At 37.3% G+C, this 20,684-nt stretch overlaps 1 protein-coding gene across 3 annotated transcripts in view; it reads right to left on the bottom strand.

Annotated features, from left to right (window-relative positions):
* Positions 1–20,684, bottom strand: part of NPHP3 (nephrocystin 3) — a 41,518-nt gene that overhangs the window by 11,209 nt on the left and 9,625 nt on the right. For all 3 annotated transcript variants that reach the window (XR_013528642.1, XM_008990539.4, XM_035278301.3), the window contains 11 exons: positions 16,314–16,470; positions 13,850–13,924; positions 11,962–12,135; positions 9,545–9,648; positions 8,441–8,555; positions 8,048–8,191; positions 7,484–7,581; positions 5,407–5,509; positions 4,883–4,965; positions 2,993–3,131; positions 1,129–1,293 (listed from right to left, as the gene is read on the bottom strand). Coding sequence is in view for 2 of the 3 variants with exons in the window: in XM_008990539.4 (XP_008988787.4) it covers positions 1,129–1,293; positions 2,993–3,131; positions 4,883–4,965; positions 5,407–5,509; positions 7,484–7,581; positions 8,048–8,191; positions 8,441–8,555; positions 9,545–9,648; positions 11,962–12,135; positions 13,850–13,924; positions 16,314–16,470 (1,357 nt within the window). In the remaining variant the exon portion in view is untranslated. The remainder of the gene's footprint in view (positions 1–1,128; positions 1,294–2,992; positions 3,132–4,882; positions 4,966–5,406; positions 5,510–7,483; positions 7,582–8,047; positions 8,192–8,440; positions 8,556–9,544; positions 9,649–11,961; positions 12,136–13,849; positions 13,925–16,313; positions 16,471–20,684) is intronic.

Below are 20,684 nucleotides of genomic sequence, written 5' to 3'. Positions count from 1 at the left end.
AATTTAATTCAAACTTTAGTTAATACATTAAAAATCTCACAACTATGGAATAAAAAGTTACTAAAATGAATAAATTATATTCAAACAATACACAATAAAGAAAGGAAAAAGATAAGGCTGCGAAATTGCAAAGATTTCACATCAACAGATACGATACAGCATACTCAAATGAAAGACTTTATTTGCAATTGTATACATATATCAATCAATATGGCATGCAGATGACAGGAATTATATTAGCCAAAACTTCCTAAAGATATACTTCCATGTACTAAACATCTTTCTAGTACCTCACAAGGATCAAGAACCACCTCGATTAATTCTCTTCATAACCCCTTTGGTAAACTGGCAAAATCTGCCCAGGGCTTAGAATTTGCCCAAGTTTACACAGGTATTAATCCATGAAAAGGAGGCTGAGTGGCTTACAGAGTCCAAACTCCTAATGCACATACAGTCATGTGCACGTAACAATGTTTTCATCAAAACAAACTACGTATATTATGATGATCCTATAAAATTATAATGAAGCTGCCCTATACAGGCATACCATTTTAAAACTTTTATACCTCATTTTAACTGTACCTTTTCTGTGTTTAGATACACAAACACTGTAGAGTAACATGCTGTGCAGGTTTACAGCCTAGGAGCAATAGGCCATACCATATAGCATACGTGTGTGTTAGGTTGTGCCATCTAGATTTGTGTATGTATACTCCACGATGTTCACACAATGATAAAACCACCTAATGATGTGTTTCTCAGAACATACTCCCATTGTTAAGAATTGCATGACTGTATAATAATACCAGCAATTCAATAAAATATAACTGAAAAAAACATTTTTTCTGTTCAAGAAATAAACTACCTTTAAGAAACTTTTTTTGATCTTTTGTGTCTGAGAGCTTTTAATTTTTAAAACTGTACTGTGGTAAGAACACTTAATATGAGATCTACCCTCTTAATAAATTTTCAAGTGGGTACCACAGTATTGCTGACTACAGGGACAATGTTGTATAGCAGATATCTAGAATTTATTCATCTGGCAGAAACAATCTTGCCATTGCACTCTAGCCTGGTGATAGAGGAGACCCTGTTAAATAAATAAATAAATGCCTAAAATAACATTACCTGCAGATGTTGAAACCTGAGCAAGCCACAACCATAAGTCAACAAACGCATTTTGTGTAAACTGTGAATAAGGGAGGTCAAGAAAGTCCAGGACATCTCAGGATAGAGTTCCATCAATTCTGATTCACTCACACCATTGTGACTAACACTGACAAGGCAGAGAATCTAGGTAGAAAAACAAATTAACAGTAATCATAAAGCACCTCTATAAGTAACTAATAGCCATTACAATTTCCATAATTCTTTTAGGCCAATTTTTTAACAAAACTTTCAATTCAAATGATTTAATAAATCAAGAAACAGATTTCTTAAAACTCACTGTCCCAAAGGCATCAATCAAGAATAAGATAGTGTATATATAAAATCTAGCACACCAAAGATAACACTCACATAGAAAAAAGCGTAGTGAAAATTAAAACTGCATAAAATGCATTACCACAATTAATGGCAGAATTCCAATTCCAGGAAGACAGTGGAAGAAAATAGTCCTCCTATTACAAACATCTATGAATATCAGACACATTTCTAAAAGCACAGTTGAGCCTGGAAAAAAAGAAAGGGAAATCCTCCAACTGCCCAAAATGAATAAGAAATTGAAATCGAAGTGCTGAGGGCTGGAACTACTGTCTACGGGGGCAGCGGAGCTAGAGGACAGAAGCAGCCCCTAGGAACTTAAGGGCTTAGGTTTTCACACCCATCGTGGGATGGAAGGTGAGCCCTTAAGCCATGTGAGGTAAGGAGTTGGAACTAGATTTCTTGTCAATACCAGGACCCTTGAAGGGCTCTGAAGGACCTTCGCCCTCAGAGAAGGGGTGCATGAGAAAAACATTAGCCCACAGACATGGAGAGAATGCAAAGAAGCTCATGGGCTTGGAGTGGGCTGAGAAGTCCAAATCCTGGGAACCACCAAACTGAAAAGTTAACATAAAAATAGATCCAGGTTCAAACTATGAGGTTGCTAGATATACATTTTCAAAAACCAAAATTGAATATATCAACAAAAATCTAAAATGTTACTTTAATTACAAAGCACTTAATTCTAAAAATATACATGGAAAATTAGACAAGGCAATTGTGAAGAATAATCATAAAAGGAGATTTGCCCAAGTAACTCCTAAAGCTCGCTTTAAAGTTCTAACAACTAAGACAGTGTGGTATTGGCAAAGAATAGGCAAAATCAGAACAGGAGAGGCTAGAAAGAAACTCACATTTATCTGTGAGCTTGATATTTGCCAGGTGGCACTGCAGATGAGCAGAAGAGATGTATTATTTAGTAAAAAGAACAATTATCCATATGACAGATGATTAAAAAGTAGATTCCCTCCTCACAAAACAAACAAAAAGATAACAATGAGACTTAAGGACTTCATACATGAAGAACAAAACCATAAAACTTTTGGAAGAAAATTATTTGTGGGTGTGTACACACACAGGCATATATATATATTAAATAAAGCTTGGTGTAATGAATGACAATGACACTATAAAGTTGAAAGACAAGAAGAAAACAGGAAAAATACATTCATTTGCAAATTTTATAATAAAGGAGTTGTTTTCAGTATGCAGAACATTGAAGATGCCTACAGATCAATAAGGAAAATGACCCAATTAAAAAATGGGTAAAGACTTGAACAAGCAATTCAGAAAAAAAAGAAAACAAGGATAGTCAATAACACCAAAAGATGACAAATCTCAATGGTAATCAGGAAAACACAAATTTCCACAAGCATACTACGGCCATCAGCATTCCTGCATATGCCTGAAACATATATAAGCACAAATTTTAAAAGAATTGTTATTTACCTGAATTCATACACACGCAAAGCAAACTAACATCCCTTCTTGTAAATGTATTACATTTTACCTGCTTCATTAGTTCTTTATCCACATCATTTGCCATGGACTCCTGGATGGAGTGCAGAACAAGCCTATACAATGAAACAGTATCTTGACACTGGAAACACTGATGAAGGATTTTATCTAAATTGCCTGCTCTCCCAGCACTGTTGGAATTGAGAAGAGATTTAATTTCTTACAGACTGCCAACATCTGTGAAAAATTTGAGGTAGAGTAAAAGCAATGTGAACTCTATTTTTTGTATTGCGACCAATAATAAATTCAATAAAACATGATACAGGAAAGTGGTAGTGTTATGGGGCTGCTAGAGTCATTTAATTCAGTTATTGCACTGAATTAAATTAAATGATATACATCATTTAATTCAGTGCAATAAACATATGCTGAAACCTACTATTTGTCAAGCAATTACTATGCATTATGGAACATAAAAATGAGTCAGACATGGTTCTCATCATCCAGAAGCATGCCACCTACATACAGGAAGCCGGAAAATGATAAGTATTATTAGTTAGCCATGCAAATTAAATTTGTGTGGACCCAGAATTTTGAAGACATAACGCTAAACTAAAGAAAATCATTAAGTAGGAGGGTTTGCTTTAAAATATCACACAATATTTATGTTTTAAAAAATAATATGTAGATGTACAGAGAGAAAAAATAAAGGGCTCATGATCCCTTTAAAATACTTTCAATGAACGTTATTAAAAGTATGAAAAATGACTTACACTCTTGACTCATACTCATTGTATCACTGATGTTCACAGAGGCCAGATGTGTTGTCACAGCTAAGTGGAAAGGATAGTGGAAATATCACGGGCAGGCTGGGCACAGTGGCTCACATGCTGTAATCCCAGCACTTTGGGAGGCCAAGTAAGCAGGCTGCTTGAGCCCAAGAGTTCAAGACCAGCCTGGCAATCATGGCAAAACCTCACCTCTACTAAAAATACAAAAATTAGGCAGGAATGGTGGTGTGCTCCTGTAGTCCCAGCTACTCAAGAGGCTGAGGTGGGAGGACCACTTGAGTCTGGGAGGCAGAAGTTACAGTGAACCAAGATTGAGCCACCGTGCTCCAGCCTGGGCAAAAGAGAGTGAGACACTGTCTCAAAAACAAAAACTAAGATGAAATATCATGGGCAATGTAAAGTTTCAGAAGAATTTTTTATTTCAGATTTGGTGCTCAAGATGAGAATGTGGAATGAAGAGACAAGAAGTACTAGATTCAGTGTCTGGAAATATGTGTGCTAGAATTGCCACTGATTGCAATGAAAAACAAAAAATCTATTAATCTTTTTTTTTAAATCTCAGATTGAGAAAAGACAAAGTAGTGTGATGCTATACTGAAGAAGAAATAAACATAGCAAAACATTCTAATGGTTGGGAATAGAGTTGGGCAAAGCTATACCAAGGAAATAAAAGTAGTGACACTCTAATGCTTATCTAAAGGCAGATTACTAATGGATATCTAAAATAGAACTATTTTATAATAAAAAGTTTATCAGGATTTAAGAAAAGAGATGATTAAAAATTCCTGCCTACATATCTACCTCCTGATATTCAAGGACACCTGAAAAAATATTATAACCCTCAGTTGCTTCCTTCAGTTTCCCAAAGCTAGGGCCCACAAATGAGGGTGAGGATGGCTTTCTCTTGCACCCTTCAATACGGAACAGGTTAGTATGAAGAAAATTAGACAATTTTATCAAGTTCTGACAATCATAAGCTACTCAGTCTTCATTGATAAGTCATGTTCTCACAAATGTTAGTATCACTTTTTAAATAGAATCAGAGTGGCTCAAGAGATTGGTGTAGTTGATCAGTTCTCAATTTTGCAGGGTGAGAAAGTGTCTGCAGCAAGCACAAAACATGCAGATCATGTAAAATAACCACCACTTACCGTGCGATCATTTTGCCGAAAAGGGTGACATAAAGGGCATTGCAGGTTGTAGCAGAACGACAGTGTCGTTCTAGCTGCTTCTCCTGCACCAGTTTACCAAGAAAAACAAAATGGAAATACAAAAACTGGAATTAAACGGTCTTTACTACCCAGCCATCAACAAATACCCCAGCAGAAATAACACCGTTGCTGCCATCAGTGACATCACACTGTGTAGTGGTGGGTCCTTGGCTGTGGTCAGCCTTCCAACTGCAGACCACAGATGTGGCCAGTAGGAAAATGCTTTTTTGCTTTTAAAATACCTACTTAATATTATATGGTAAAGTAAACCTTAAGATGAAAATCTTTTTATTGCTTCTTCTCTCCCTGTCATTAGTTTAAGAGGGAATACATTTACCAAAGTAATTACTAAACTCCAATTTTCCTTATGACAGATCCCCTATACTGAATTTTAAGTCTTGTATATGATGTCTCATAGGAAAGATAACAGAGTAAAAGATTGCATCAAAATTAAAAATACACACCTGCTCCTTACTCAGTTTGATGTCTACAGAGTGGCATTCTGCAATTATAATAGATTTTGCATCTTTTGGACTTAAGGGATCGAGATGAAGTGTAGGCCACAACCTTTTATTTAAAGAAAAGAAAAATGAAATTTAATAATACAGCAAGAACTACAATTACCCACAACACAATTTAAAATCCACCATAAAAATTTTTTATACTGCTTTTGTAAAATAAGCAAAACTAATGTCTGTTATTCATATTAAGAAATTAATGTAGCTAACTCATTCTAACATGTATCATTACTTCCAGCAATGAATCACAACAAAGAGTGTTATAAAATAAACAGTGTATACATTAGACAGTTAACGTGGTAAAACATTTCTAGTTCTATGTTCCATACTAGCAGCAAAACTAGCTTGAGTACCTATGAGCAGTGGCACCAGAAACAATTATTGTCCACAAGTACTTACAATGCAATTAAAATTTAACTATTACAGCATATATTCTCGATGTGGAAGTGAAAACTGCACTTGTGGGAAGTGAAAAAAACTTACTTTTTATGTTTAAAGTACATGTAGACACACATATCTATATACACAAGCTGATATAAAATATGTGTGTGGTATTAAAATTTCTTGGAGGAGGCAATTACAAACAAACTGTCTACGAAGGCTCCTTATGGGAGCAAAAACAGGTTGAGAAACACTGTTCCATGGGATCCAATTGCTCTATTACTTTTTTTGTTGTTTGCTTTTGAGACGGAGTCTTGCACTGTTGCCCAGGCTGGTACACAGTGTTGCGATCTCAGCTCACTGCAACCTCTGCCTCCCAGGTTCAAGTGATTCTCCTGCCTCAGCCTCCCAAGGAGTTAGGATTACAGGTGCCTGCTACCACACTGGACTAGTTTTTTGTATTCTTAGTAGAGATGGGGTTTCACTGATGGCCAGGTTGGTCTTGAACTCCTGACCTCGTGATCTGCCCACCTTTGCCTCCCAAAGTGCTGGGATTACAGGTATAAGCCACTGCACAGGGCCATTTGTTTTTCAAGACAGAGTTTCACTCTTCTGGCCCAGGCTGGAGTACAATGGAGTGATCTTGGCTCACTGCAACCTCCACCCCCTGGGTTCAAGCGATTCTCCTACCCCAGCCTCCTGAGTAGATGAAATTACAAGCGCCTGCCACCATGCCTGGCTAATTTTTGTATTTTCAGTAGAGACGGGGTTTCACCATGTTGGCCAAGTTGGTCTCAAACTCCTGACCTCAGGTGATTCACCTGCCCCAGCCTCCCTAAGTGCTGGGATTACAGGCATAAGCCACTGTGCCAGGCCACTCTACTACTTTTTAAAGGGCCATTAAAGTAAGCTTGCATTTCAAAATAACAAGTGTCTATTATTCCCAGCCCAGCCCCTTTTCTATTTTCCTCATCTATAAATTCAACTGCTATTAGATATCGTTACGTGAAGCTACTCAAACTAATCATGACTAAACACTAAACTCATCACCTTTTCCCCACAACCTGCCTGTCCTTTGTGTTTCCTATTTCAGTTCATGAAACTACATTAATTAAACTCCAGAATCATCCTGGCTCTTTCTTTTTTCCTCACATCCCAGATCTACCTAACCTTCCGCCAAATTCTTTTTTTTTTTTTTTTGGAGACAGGGTCTCCCTCTGTCACCCAGGCTGGAGTGCAGTGGCACAATCTCAGCTCACTGCAACCTCCACCTCCCAGGTTCAAGTGATTCTCCTGCCTCGGCTTCCCGAGTAGCTGGGATTAAAGGCATGTGCCACCATGACCAACTACTTTTTGTATTTTTTGTAGAAATGGGGTTTCACCATGTTGGCCAGGCTGGTCTCAAACTGCTGGCCTCAAGTGATCCGCCTGCCTTGGCTTCCCAAAGTGTTGAGATTATAGGCTCACACCACCGCACCCAATCCTATAGATTCTATTTTTTTCATAAATTCACCAACTTCTCCCCATCCTCACTGCAACTTACATAAAAAACATGAAAACCATGAATGCATATTAAAAACCTTTCCTTGTTTGTACTTAAAACATTTCATGTAATCTGAAAGAACTAAAGTTGGCATCGTACCTCCATGCTGGAGGGCATGTTTCTACATTCACAGAAACAATTACTCTTACATTCACTGGCAGTGGATCTATCAGCCATTTCATGTGTTTTTCAACTTGCTTAAAAATATAAAGACAAAATTCAATCTATTAATCAAAATATTTCAAAACAATCCAATAATAGCTCCCCAAATAAAATGAAATTCTCATTAAGTTTGTCTAATTAAGGATAAAAATCTTATTTTGGGGTGATATATTTTAGAATTTTAAAAGAACAAGTAGCAAAACATCACCAGTTTGAACTCTGGACATGTAAGGAAGTGTGAAGGCCCTAAAAATATATAAGAACAAATAGTCTTTGCTAATTGTGTAAATTCAGTTGGTCTTTCTCAATAAGATAGTAGTGTCTGTGGGCTTATAGTATATATTTTTAATCCATGTTTCCTCCCTAGAAATGAAGCAGAAATGTAAAAAATAACATCATATTTTCTTCTCACAAACATATAATTTATATGCCTGCTCTAGCCATTACTGAATTCTCATCTCTTTCTGAGTGTATCAGTAGGTAACAGATGGAAAACGGTACCTGAACTTGATCTATAGAATCAATAATGATGATTATGCTGCCTTGATGACGAGCAGAGAGTTTTTCCAGCCAACGTGGAAATTCTTCCAGAAGCTTAGCAGGATCCAGTGTCAGAGCAGAGACTGACCAAGAGTGCTGCATCAACTAAAAGGTAAGAATGTACACAAACTGAAGTCGTTACGAGCTGGGGGAAATATTTCTATTCCCACTTCTTTATAAACCAAAATCAAGTCACCAAGAGGACCTGATTGTATCAAATATTATTTTTAACTGTATACAAAATCAAAACAGGTGGATAATATTGAAAACTGGTTTACCAGTAGGTACTTACTAGTCTCAACAATTTCTGAATCTAAATAAAATTCTGTAATTCTAAAAGATTGCATACTCTACCTTTAGAGTTAGTCGTTTAATAATTAAGGAGGACTCTGAGCTGGTTGACATGGGCCTTCCCACAAAATGGGAAAGAATCAGTGTGCTGGGGGAATTCTTCTGTTGTAACTGAATCCTGAAAGAAAAAGAGAGAACTATTATAAAACTGATAAAGCTCCTTGACTGTAATTAAAAAAGAATTCACAATGCAGTAAACATCAAATATTGCCTAACTGAGCAATCAGATGGTCAGTTACTTTTAAATAAATATGGAGATTTCTGTTTTTATTCCACTTTTAAATCATCCTAAATAATCTTTCAAAAAGTTATAGATTCACTTTAATTACAAATTGATGTTAATTAACATAAACCAAACTACTTTACCTATGAGGGTAAGGTATTAGTAAAATAAGCATTATCTTCTAAGTAAAAATTCCTACTAGAGGAAAATTTGTTAGGTACAAAAATATTATTTTCCAAACATAAATTTAAATAAAAATGTAATAAAAAGGAAACAACTACATGTGCTAACCATCAACGTAAATAATTATGAATGAAAGAAAATATTTGTACTGCTTGTTTTTAAATAACATAATGAAATAATACAGTTTATTAGCTTATATGAAACTTAGTCCATAATTCAATGAGCTAGACTGTATTCATGGTAAAGGTTATCCTTAATTTTAATATTCTGTAGAATGTATTTCACTCTAGTCTGTTTTTGTCTTGTTTCAAATATTTAAAATCTTAATGAAACTTTAAAATAATGCCAGTAATTAAAAATAAAGGCATTTTACTCTATAATCCACCTAATAACATGTCACATGTGTTATATGACGTTATATCACATATGATCACTTCCTTACCTAGCACTCTCATATGTCTTACCTATGATTTATATACACAATCATGAATGCTCATGCTTCCTATTTCTTTCTCATTCTGTGTCTTCTCTCTGACATTGAAATTCTATGGATTTCAGGGCATGAACTATTGTTTTACTCCTTTGAACTTTTTAAATGTTTTATGTAGGCCACACAGGAAGGCAGGCATGCAATACATTTTGTTGAATAGACTCAGTAGTTCAAACAATGACAACAACAATTCAATTGCATTGCATCATACCACTTTGATAAAAGAAGAGACTTTCCAGAACCTGGTCCTCCCGACACCAGAAGAGGCGGAATTGGGGCTGGTGCTGCCACTAGATCATTAAGGCGTTGGTAATACTAGAAAAAAAATGAATTTAAATTGTAAGGAAGCACATGCCTCTGAGACTAATGAAGAGTCAACTTCCGATTATTCTCTGAAAACACTAGAGAAAAGCTTCATGAGAAAATGAAATTTACTTTCAGTTGACCACACCCTCATAATTGCCTATTTGTATGGCTGGCAAAAACATGGCTAAACTAGTAAACTAAGAATAGGTCCCAATTTCTTCTACACACGGTATTGCTGTGAATTAATGGGTAAAGGACAACATTTCAGGTCCCTGTGTGGTTTTGCAACACTCAAATGTTTGCAGAATGTTGCAGGGAGCTCACTGTAGCCCCCAAACCACAGAATTTATCGCAGAAGACCTTGAAAGTACTGGCAGGTGACCTAGATCTCAAGGTCAGAGCAATAAACAGCTGTCCTGGGAATCACCTCAGTTTCTGGGGGTTGCTGAGAAAAGGACCAAATGAGAGCAGTTTTCATCTGGGGACTTGAAGTCTCTCAACCTTCCCAAGAGAATCAGGTTAGCTTAGGCTGCCTGAGATATTTTTGAAACTAAGTGAGTTCTGTGTAAAGTCCAAGAACTCATATTTCCCAAGCTTTCCCTAGAAACTCAAAACTGGTTCAAAGCTGAAAAGGATACACTTATAAACCAAAATATCTTAGTATTTATTAAGGAGCTTCCAAAGTTATTTTGAGAGGTGAGTTTTTCTTAAGTGTACCAACTGTCTAAATGACAGCTGATGAGGAATTTTAAAAAGTATATAGTAAGTAGTTTGCAGCCAGCTTTAGGCTAGCTTTAGAGTAGCACAATTCTCCAGCAACTATAATAAACTACTTGGTATAGCTTTTCCATCAATTTTTCTACTTGTTATATTTAATTAACAAGCAGAAAATTTATATCTCTAAAGAATATATTCCCCAGGAACTCAAATAATTTGGATGGAAATGATACTCCGGAAGGAGCAAAGAAAGTATTAATTTCCTACCTCATAAGTGCTAACAACTTAGTTCGTGGCCCACAGAAAGTTCATTTCTAGGATCCATGCTTCCTAAATTAAGACCCCTTGCTATAAAAGAAAAACCACTGGATTTGGAGCCAGGAGAGAACTAGGTACAACTCCCAGATCTGCAATCTACTCACTGTGTACTCTTAGGCAAACCATAATCTGAACTTCAGTTTCTTTATTTATAAAATAACAATAGCAATACTTCTCATAAAATAACGACTAACATTTATCCTGTGCAAGGTACTATGTTAAGCACTTTATGTGCATCATCTGGTTTAATCCTTGCAACAACCCTATGAGTTAGGTACTATTATTTATTCTCATTTTACAGCCAAGAAAGTCAAAGTTTAGAGTGGCCAAGTAACTTGAAGAAATCTACTTAGTAAATGATGGAACCAGGACATTAACAGTCTAAATTATAAAAGTTGTGTAAAAATACAACTGATAATATTAACTATTATAATATTACTTACAATACTAGTTCTTACATTAATTTTTAACTATTAAGTATTTAATTTTTTTGAACTTGCACATAGATTTCATTGTATACTTCAAGTTCTGATAATTTGTTGAGATATTTAAGGAGGATGTTGGTAAGACTGATAAAGAAGGACCTGTTTGCCTGTTTCATGAATTACTGTGCTTTGTTTTCTAAATGTAGTATTTTGATTCAAGAATTGGAAGAAAAGACAGACTTATTATTATTATTATTATTTTTTAAAAGACAGGGTCTTGCTCTGTTGCCCAGGCTGGAGTGCAGGGGCATGGTCATGGCTCACTGCAGCCTTGACCTCCTGTGCTCAACTGATCCTCCCACCTCAGCCTCCCAAGCTGGGATTATAGGTGTATACCACCATGCCTGGTTAACTTCTGTATTTTTTGTAGAGACAAGGTTTTGCTGTGTTGCTCAGGCTGCTTTCAAATTCCTGGGCTTAAAGCAATCTGCGTGCCTCAGCCTCCCAAAGCACTGGGATTACAGGCATGAGCCACTGCACCTGGCCTTAGCCTTACTATCTTTCCAAGTTTCCTAGCTGTCCTAATCCTGGTCTGGGTGGGTTGCAGATGGTGGCATAATACATATGTGGTTGATAAATTATAGTGTGTAACTAAAAATGTTTGGTTTTTATAGGCATATTTGAATCTCACATATCTTTCTTATGACACAAACCTAAGCACGTTTCAACATGGATAATCAAGCCATGAGATTAGACAACTAAATCAATCATAAACCTTAACTATATTTAGATGAAAATGCAATCATAATACAGCCTCTAGGTGGTGACGGATCTTTGTTGGAATAATACTCCAAGCACTTACTTTCTCAAATCCCAACTCATAGGCTGAATTAGAAGCCTGCTGAAAAGTTTCCATTTGCTCTTGTTCATCATGTATGTCCCACAGAACATCACCAAAATCATCTTCTTCTGGAATGGAATCCTCACTGCCCAAATCCTTAGACTCCAGGTCTGTGTTCTCAAAACCCAGTATGTCCTGAACACAAAGAACAACCACACAAAAATGAATGAAGAAAATAAAGATCTTACAGCAGGGGTTAGCAACCAGGCCCAAAGTGGGCCCCGCCTACTTTCAGGAGGGCAAGTTCAAACCTACAGCCTTTGTATAATAAACTTATAACTACAATAATAATAAGCATAACTATAATAAACATGAATTTAAAAAGAAATAAAAATGTTAAAATAATAGAAACAAATATCCCTTTTTATAAAAAATAAAATTAAAGGAATATTTGAATTCCATGAAATTTGTTTTCTGAAAAATATTACACAACATCTTTGGTTGTATCTGGCTGGTGAATAGTTATAAAGTACTAATTACTAGGAAATATGCTATAATAATTGAATTACTAAGAGATGTGATTTCTTGGTATCAAGTATTTTTACTTTTATATCTAGTCTTTATAGTAAGTTACTAAAAATATATTCTCCTTTAAGCACTAATGATGGTAAGTACCTTCACTTTCACTTGCTGCCATTCATTCTGCTCAATTAATTTTATTAATCTTGGTCCCAAAATTCACAAGATTGTGCAGATCAAATTTTATAAAGACAATCTTTATACTAGAGAGCACCATACAAAATGCATTACCAGATGTAACATTATGTTCTGGGGCCCACTCTTTTTCTCTAATAATAAATCTCCATACTTCCTACTTCTCAAATAGGGTCCCTGGTTGCCTAGGGGAGGTGTCAGAAGGTGTGGGCAACCACAGGCTAAACATGGTACATATTCCTACTGTGCCCATTCTGCTTGAGGATGAGGGGAGTAATAATTTACCATGATTACTGTTTTGTCTCTCTTTTTTTGAGACAAAGTCTCACTCTGTTGCCCACGCTGGAATGCAGTGGCATGATCTTGGCTTATTGCAACCTCCACCTACCAGGTTCAAGTGATTCTTGTGCCTGAATCTCCTGAGTAGCTGGGATTACAGGCACCTGCCATCACGCCCAGCTAATTTTTAAATTTTTAGTAGAGATGGGGTTTCACCATGTTGGTCAGGCTGGTCTCAAACTCCCAACCTCAGGCGATCCACCCACCTAAGCGATCCACCCACCTTGGCCTTCCAAAGTGCTGGGATTACAGGCATGAGCCACTGTGCCTGGCCTATTACTATTTTTTCCTAATATATAATTTAAAATTATTTTTTATATTAAACACAAACATAGACATAATATCAGACAGAATATATAACTCACATAAATTTTTAAGATAGCACATGAAACTCATAGAGACTTTCAGCTCAAGGCCCCTCCCTGCTCCAGGTTCTCATCCCCACTTGGAGGCATGCTTTCACCCTCCTCTTCTGTTAGGGATAACATGGTGGGAAAACCTGAGAGGGACTCTCCTAATATATAAAACTTCAAAGGGTGCACCGAGGAGCCTCCCTATTGAATAAAGTGAATATTTTCTCTCAAATAGTTTTTAGCTAGTGCTTTTGTAATATGTTTTACACTTAGGTACTGAAGCATCAAATAGTCCTGTGAGACAGATGAGAGATAAAGATATTAATACACGGTCCCAGTAATACTACGAGCATACCACAGGACAGACTCCCAGCAGAAACAACAGCACTTTCCTCAGTTACTGTGTTCAAAAAGACAAGCAACGGGTTTTCTCTGGAAAATTCAGTTTTACAGAAAGTGATCTTAAAAAATTTTAGATGAAATCTTAGAGAATGCATATTCACCTGTTTAATAATCTTTTCCACACAAACATAAGTTTTATATACTCCTTCTGCAGGATCTCCTGAGTGATCAATGATCTGGAAAAAAAAGTTTAAGAATAATGAGAAAAACCATAATATCAGAAGGAAGTGGTGGTAAATATTTTCATAGTGCTTCGGTGATAGGAACTATTCTAAATATTTAACACATATTACGTCATTTATCTTCACAACACCTTAAGAAAGAGATACTATTATTACTCATTTTATAGAAGAGTAAATTGAGTCAAGGTAAGTAACTTGTCCAGGGTCACACAAGAGATTTAGTGTGCAAAACAGAGCAGTAAAACAAGAAGTATACATTTTTTTCCCCAGCTCCAAATTTTCTCTTATGTATTTCCATACCACTTAATGTATTTACCCTTCAAAATGCATCAAAATCTGGCCGGGCACAGTGGCTCATGCCTGTAATCCCAGCACTCTGGGAAGCCAAGGTGGGTGGATCACAAGGTCAAGAGATGGAGACCATCCTGGCCAACATGGTGAAACCTCGTTTCTACTAAAAACACAAAAATTAACTGGGCATGGTGGCGCATGCCTATAGTCCCAGTTACTAGGGAGGCTGAGGCAGTAGAATTGCTTGAACCTGAGAGGTGGAGGTGCAGTGAGAGATCACACCACTGCACACCAGCCTGGTGACAGAGCGAGACTTCATTTCAAACCCCGCCCTCCCAAGAAAACCAAAAATGTATTAAAATCCAATTTTATGTCGGTAAAGCTATAATTCTACAAAGGAAAAAAGCAAAATAGTATTTTACTATGTCTTTCTAGTTTTACCAGTCTAACTGAATTTGCTGAAAGAAGAAAGCCCAATCTGTAAGAACATGTATATTGCTACCAATAGTTAATATTTGATAACAGAATAAGGCAATTATTTTACAATGCATACCGAGTGAACAAGCATGGAGATTTACCCTATATTTATATTTATAATCATGGTAGAGAGATCTTGTTTCACTCCTATTTTATAAAGTAAACTCATTCTTCTAGCATACTAAATGTTTTAAAGAGTTATAGAATAAATAGAATAAAAAAGATAAATTCATCTTTTTTGTGGTGGGATTGCAGGCATGAGCCACTGTGCCCAGCCTACTACTATTTTTTTCTAATATACAATCTAAAATTGTTTTTTTATATTAAACACATAGACATACTATCAGGCAGAATATATAACTCACAAAAATGTATACTTTTAATTTATTTAAATATGAATAAATATGATTTTATTCATATTTAAATAAATTAAATTTTATTTGTTTAATTAAAACAAAGAATGAAATGGCTCTGGAGATTGTAATAAAAATACACTTCCTTTTTGTTTTAGCCTTTTTACTTTTACATGTCATGCTGGTCTCCAGCTATCTTTTCAATACTAAATGATGGAAAGAAAAATGCTAGTATTTCCACTTGATTTCATTTCCTGGCTGGGCACAGGGAAATGAAAACTGTAGAAATCCTATAGTTGTTTTCCATTGTATTATTCACATTAACTACAGATATTTACCAAGTTACCTCCATGTACAGTAATAAAAAGGCTATAATGTCTATTCTAAAAATTACCCCAACATGCATCTAGGAATGATCAAATTTCTCTCATCCCATCATCAGCTTTTTGCTTTCCCCAATGCTGTCAGGAAACGTCACTATAAAAAGTCTCCTCCTGCAGCGTGGGCAACATGAGACCCCATCTCTACAAAAATTTTAACAAAGCAGCCAGGGTGTGCCTGTAGTCCCAGGTGGGAGGAGTCCTTGATCTCTGAGCCCAGGAGTTTGAAGCTGCAATGAGCTATGAACATGCCACCACACTCCAGCCTGTGTCACAGAGTGAGACTCTGTCGCTTAAAAAAAAAAAGTTTCCTTGGTCAGTGGACAGAAGAACTCTGTGCTTGGGAGAATAGCACAAAATACCATCTGATCATTCAGATCATATTTTTGCTAGCCACACATAGTGATTTATTTCTCTCTTTTTCTTACAACCCACAACCAACCTGTTAAGAAAGTCTATTGGCTCTAATGTCAAAATTTACCTAGAATCCTACCACTTCTCATTATTTCCTCTACCACCGCCCTGCTTGGAGCCACCAGCATCTCAGACTCTGCACACTACCCCCGAACGACTGCCTATTTTCAACATGGCAGCCGAAAAGTTCATTGTCAGATGATGATGCCAGCCCTCAATTCTGTTGCTTATAGTCCTGCAATGGCTCCTCATCTCATTCCAAGTGAAAAGCCAATGTCCTCAAAATGGCCTCCGAGATTCTTCACAATCAGTGAGGCCCCCTCACCTCCTACGCCCCTCACTATCTGCTCCAGCCACACTGGTTTCTCTCCCCTCCCCAGACATGCCAGGCTCAGGTCCACCTCATGGCTTTTGCTCCAGCTTTTCCCTCAGCTAAGTGTGTTCTTCAAAAATGCCTTTGAATTTTACCTTGGCTTTGTTGGTCTTGTTTAGATTAGAAACTTGATCGATCAATTGCTGGATGGAGTCAGAACTGACTTTTCCATCTTCCAAACGATGACAGATTAATCGTGGTTTTCCTTCCGGGTTTTTCAGAAAAGCTTCTTCACAGTCTTCCAGTAAAAGGCTAGACAGGAAATCAGCATTTTGTGTGCTATACTGCATGGTGCCAGCAAGCAGTTAGTTAATCAACCTAAGTGCCAATAACGGAGTTTTACTACAGTGACAAGTGGCCAGAAAAGGCCCAACTGCAGAACAAGTGAAGCTTTCCAAAAACAGATGTGTTATGGCTCTCTTCCAGCTTGGTCTTAAAATATAATATGTTCATTAGCCAACAGTGAGGATAAATATAATTATGCATTAAATTATAAAGCATATATAATTTTATTTTTTAAACTTAAAAAAAATCTCAAAAACACTCTTAAACTTGGCTCAAAACAATGGACCAGACTCATGAGACTTTGAAAATAGATGGCAAACAAAATTCCATTTACAAATGTTTAATTTTGAAATTAAACATTTGTAAATGGAATTTTGTTTGCCATCTATTTTCCTTTGCTTCTGGAATACAAGCAAGCAGGATGTCACGTACAGTGAGGTGCACAGGCACCATTCAGGGAAATGGCCAGGCTCCTGCACTGCTCTTCCAGGGGTTCTTCTTAATGCCTTTAATTTGACCCACCTCCCTTCACGGCAGAATCACAGGAGAAATCTCTTACAATGAAAGATGGGAACTGAAATATGGTGAGTCCAGGAGAGGCCTTCAGTCCAGAAAAAGGTTTCAAAATGAGGAATTCTTTGCTCTTGATGGCCCCTCCTTCATTACGTCAGCACGCTTTTTGGGCAGACCAGGCTAAGAATACTTGAGCCTATGTAGAAGGAGAGGTGCTTCTCTGGATGGCAGCCCCAAAGTTTCCAGGGTTTTCTCTTTCCAAGTCCTTTCAGCCTTTCCTTATCTAATAAATGACCCGAATCCTTATATCCAGTATATACTAAAAGAAAGATCTGGGGGCAGACTGGAGGAGGTTGGGTGACTGGCAAAAACCTTGACTGAGGTGAAAGTAAAAAAAACCCCAAAAAACAACTTTGTTACAGGGAACCAAAATTATATTTTTAATGAAAATTCTAGAAAAATCCTAGGACAATCTGCTGAGGTCTCTCTCTCTCTCTCTCCCCCTCTCTCTCTCTCTCTCCCCCTCTCCCTCCCTCCCTCCCTCCTTTCTTTTTTGCTCTTTTTCTTTCTTTTTGAGACAGGGTCTCACTCTGTCACCCAGTCTGGAGTGCAGTGGTACAATCACAGATCACTGCAGCTCAACCTCCTGGGCTCAACTGATCCTCCCTTATCAGCCTCCTGAGTAGGTAGGCCCATAGGCACACACTATACTCAGCTAATTTTTGCATTTTTTGTAGAGATGGGGTTTCACCATGTTGTTCAGGCTTGTCTTAAATTCCTGGGCTCAAGTGATCCTCTCATCTTGGCCTCCCAAAGTACTGGGATTACAGGCATGAACCACTGTGTGCAGCCCACATTTACTGGGGTTTTCTACAGAACAAAGGACACTGCAACCAATCACCTTTCTAGAAAGCATTAGATGAAGGTTGTCTAGAGAAGCAAATTTTGTGGGACGTGTGTGTGTAGAAGGGAGATACTATATAATTCAGAATTTGCAAATTAAAGTACTAGCCCAAAATAAATAAAAAATAAGAAATGTTCTGTTATATATTTCTGTGCCAATCCAATCTATTCAAACCACAGAAGTTTTCTAGGTTAAAATCATTCTGACAATGTTCTACAGAAATTTTGAATTTCAGTGGTTCATTTATCAATGCTTTGGGGGAAAAGTCTGCAGCCCACTAGAAGATCAAAGAGTGGGTGTTCTAGTGGGTGTTCTGTTCAAGCACATGTTCATATTTCAAAGCCACTCCCTATAATACTGACCCATGGGGCTCAGATAAAGTGATGATCTAGGGATTTTATTCAAATAATTTGGAGGAAGGGAAGCAGATAGTACAGATGAAACAAACTAATCACGAGTTCGTAATTGCTAAGGTTATATAGTACACCGGGCCAGCTAATATGTTGATAAACCGCACGTTAGGATGCCTTCAGAAAGTAGCCTGAGCAGACAAAAATGCAGGGGAGGAGCTGCTAGAGAAGATGCAGCTTTGTGAGGTTAAAACAGTGAGGCTGGGGCATAATGAAAAAAAGTTCAATTATAGAATAAACAAGAGCTTCCACTTGCCTAAATTCTATAAGGAAACTCCACAGGAGATCTGGTTAAAAAAAAAAAAGTTGAAGGAAACCAGTAACAGGGCCTAACAAGTCCTAAACGTTGGTTTTATTACTCTTTAGGCACAGAAACCTCCCCAAGAGGGAACTCTTCTCCCTTGAGAAAGACTGACGATACCCTGAGGAAAACCAGTCACAGTCACCCCTCTGTGCTGGTGTGCAAAGGAAGAGGCACCTCTCCTTCTATGTAGATTCAAACATTCTTAGTGAGTCTGGTCTGCCCAACAAGGGTGCTCATGTAATGAAGGAGAGCCAGTCAAGGGCAAGCAATTCCTCATTTTGAAACCTTTATCTGGAATACTCCTACTCAGCCAGCCTCTCCTGGACTCGCCATATTTCAGTTCCCATCTAACACTGTAGGAGATTTCTCCTGGGATTTTTCTCCTCCCATGAAGGGAGGTGGGTAAAATTAAAGGCATTAAAGAAGAATTCCCTGGAAAAGCAGTGCAGGAGCCTGGCCTTTTCCCTCTAATGCACCTTCTTTGGTCAATGACATTGACAGGCACAGGGCCTGTGCACCTCACTAAGCTTGACTTCCTGCCTACTTTCCCTCAACTAAGCATGTTGTTAGCATAGCTTGCTCCAAATCCAATCATTTCACACCTCAAACCCATAAATTATGAGATTCATAATTTCTTATATGAGGCCTGAATGGTGTGAGAAGCCAGTAAATAGTATCTTGAAGTAACTCAGTGGGTACCATCTGCACACAGGGAATAATTATTGACCAGGAAAGTGTTTCCCCATGGAGCTACCAAGCTGCTCAGGAGAGGCTTCTCTAGATTCATCTTTTCGGCAGGATGGGGTTGTCATCAGGGTAGGTGAAGGCACAATCTGAGAGAAACAAAGGCTCCAACAGCCCCTGTTTGTGGTGTGGAGCACATCTCCACTGCCATACCTCTTGATAGGCATAAATGAAACAAATAATCAAAATCATAAGCAACTGGAATAAGAAAAGTTTAAATAAAATAAGGCCAAAGTAGAGACTAAAAAGATTAAATTTAAGAAATTAAAATCCTTATTTCTTTAACAAGAATAAAATAGAAAAAAATGTACACTATAAAATTTTACTGGCCGGGCGCGGTGGCTCACGCCTGTAATCCCAGCACTTTGGGAGGCTGAGGTGGGTGGATCAAGAGATCGAGACCATCCTGGTCAACATGGTGAAACCCCGTCTCTACTAAAAATACAAAAAATTCACTGGGCATGGTGGTGCGTGCCTGTAATCCCAGCTACTCAGGAGGCTGAGGCAGGAGAATTGCCTGAACCCAGGAGGCGGAGGTTGCGGTGAGCCGAGATCGTGCCATTGCACTCCAGCCTGGGTAACAAGAGTGAAACTCCGTCTCAAAAAAAAAAAAAATTTACTAAAAGGAGATAAATAGAAATCTACTAAGCAAAAGTAATAAAATATGAAATAAGAGGGGAGGAAAACATTAAGAATAGTTTAAAATTAGAAAAGAAAAATAAATGTTAAAAGTGTAAAAATAATGTATACATGTTTTATTTAAAAGTAAGGGGCTTCTTTGTTGGTTTTTGAGACAGGGTCATGCTCTGTCACCCAGAAACTTCTCTTAATATAAAGAATAAAACAAAATGGTTTTACAGATCAAAGATAAGAATTAGAAAAAATAATTTAACAACCAATAACATATATTACCATGTAAGATAAAAAGCCACTCAATTATTAATAAGATATATCCTTAATAAATATAAAAACAGGGAAAGAAAAGGAAAGAGGTGGATAGCAATGAAACCCAACTGAAGGCAATCAAGTTGAAGAATTCCTTAAGGATATTCTAGATGAAGGCTCATTGTCCAGGTAGTTTGCTGTTCACCTGGCCACTAAGCAAAGTCTGAACGATCAACAGTGCGTTATACTGCAGGGAAACTGGTCAAAGTTAAGGCCCTATGTATATCTATACACAGTTAAAGTCAGAGCTGGTCCACAATTGAAAAAGCAAAATGCTTTGGAAGGGTTAAATTTAGTCAGTACTTCTAGAAAGAAAAATTAACCTCTTATTAAACTTATTCTGTCCTTTATCTACATATCT

This window comes from Callithrix jacchus, chromosome 17 (assembly GCF_049354715.1).
Source record: "Callithrix jacchus isolate 240 chromosome 17, calJac240_pri, whole genome shotgun sequence".
NCBI classification, from domain to species: Eukaryota; Metazoa; Chordata; class Mammalia; order Primates; family Cebidae; genus Callithrix; species Callithrix jacchus.
Note: the sequence above shows the minus strand (reverse complement) of the source record. Positions and strands in the feature narration are given on the sequence as shown.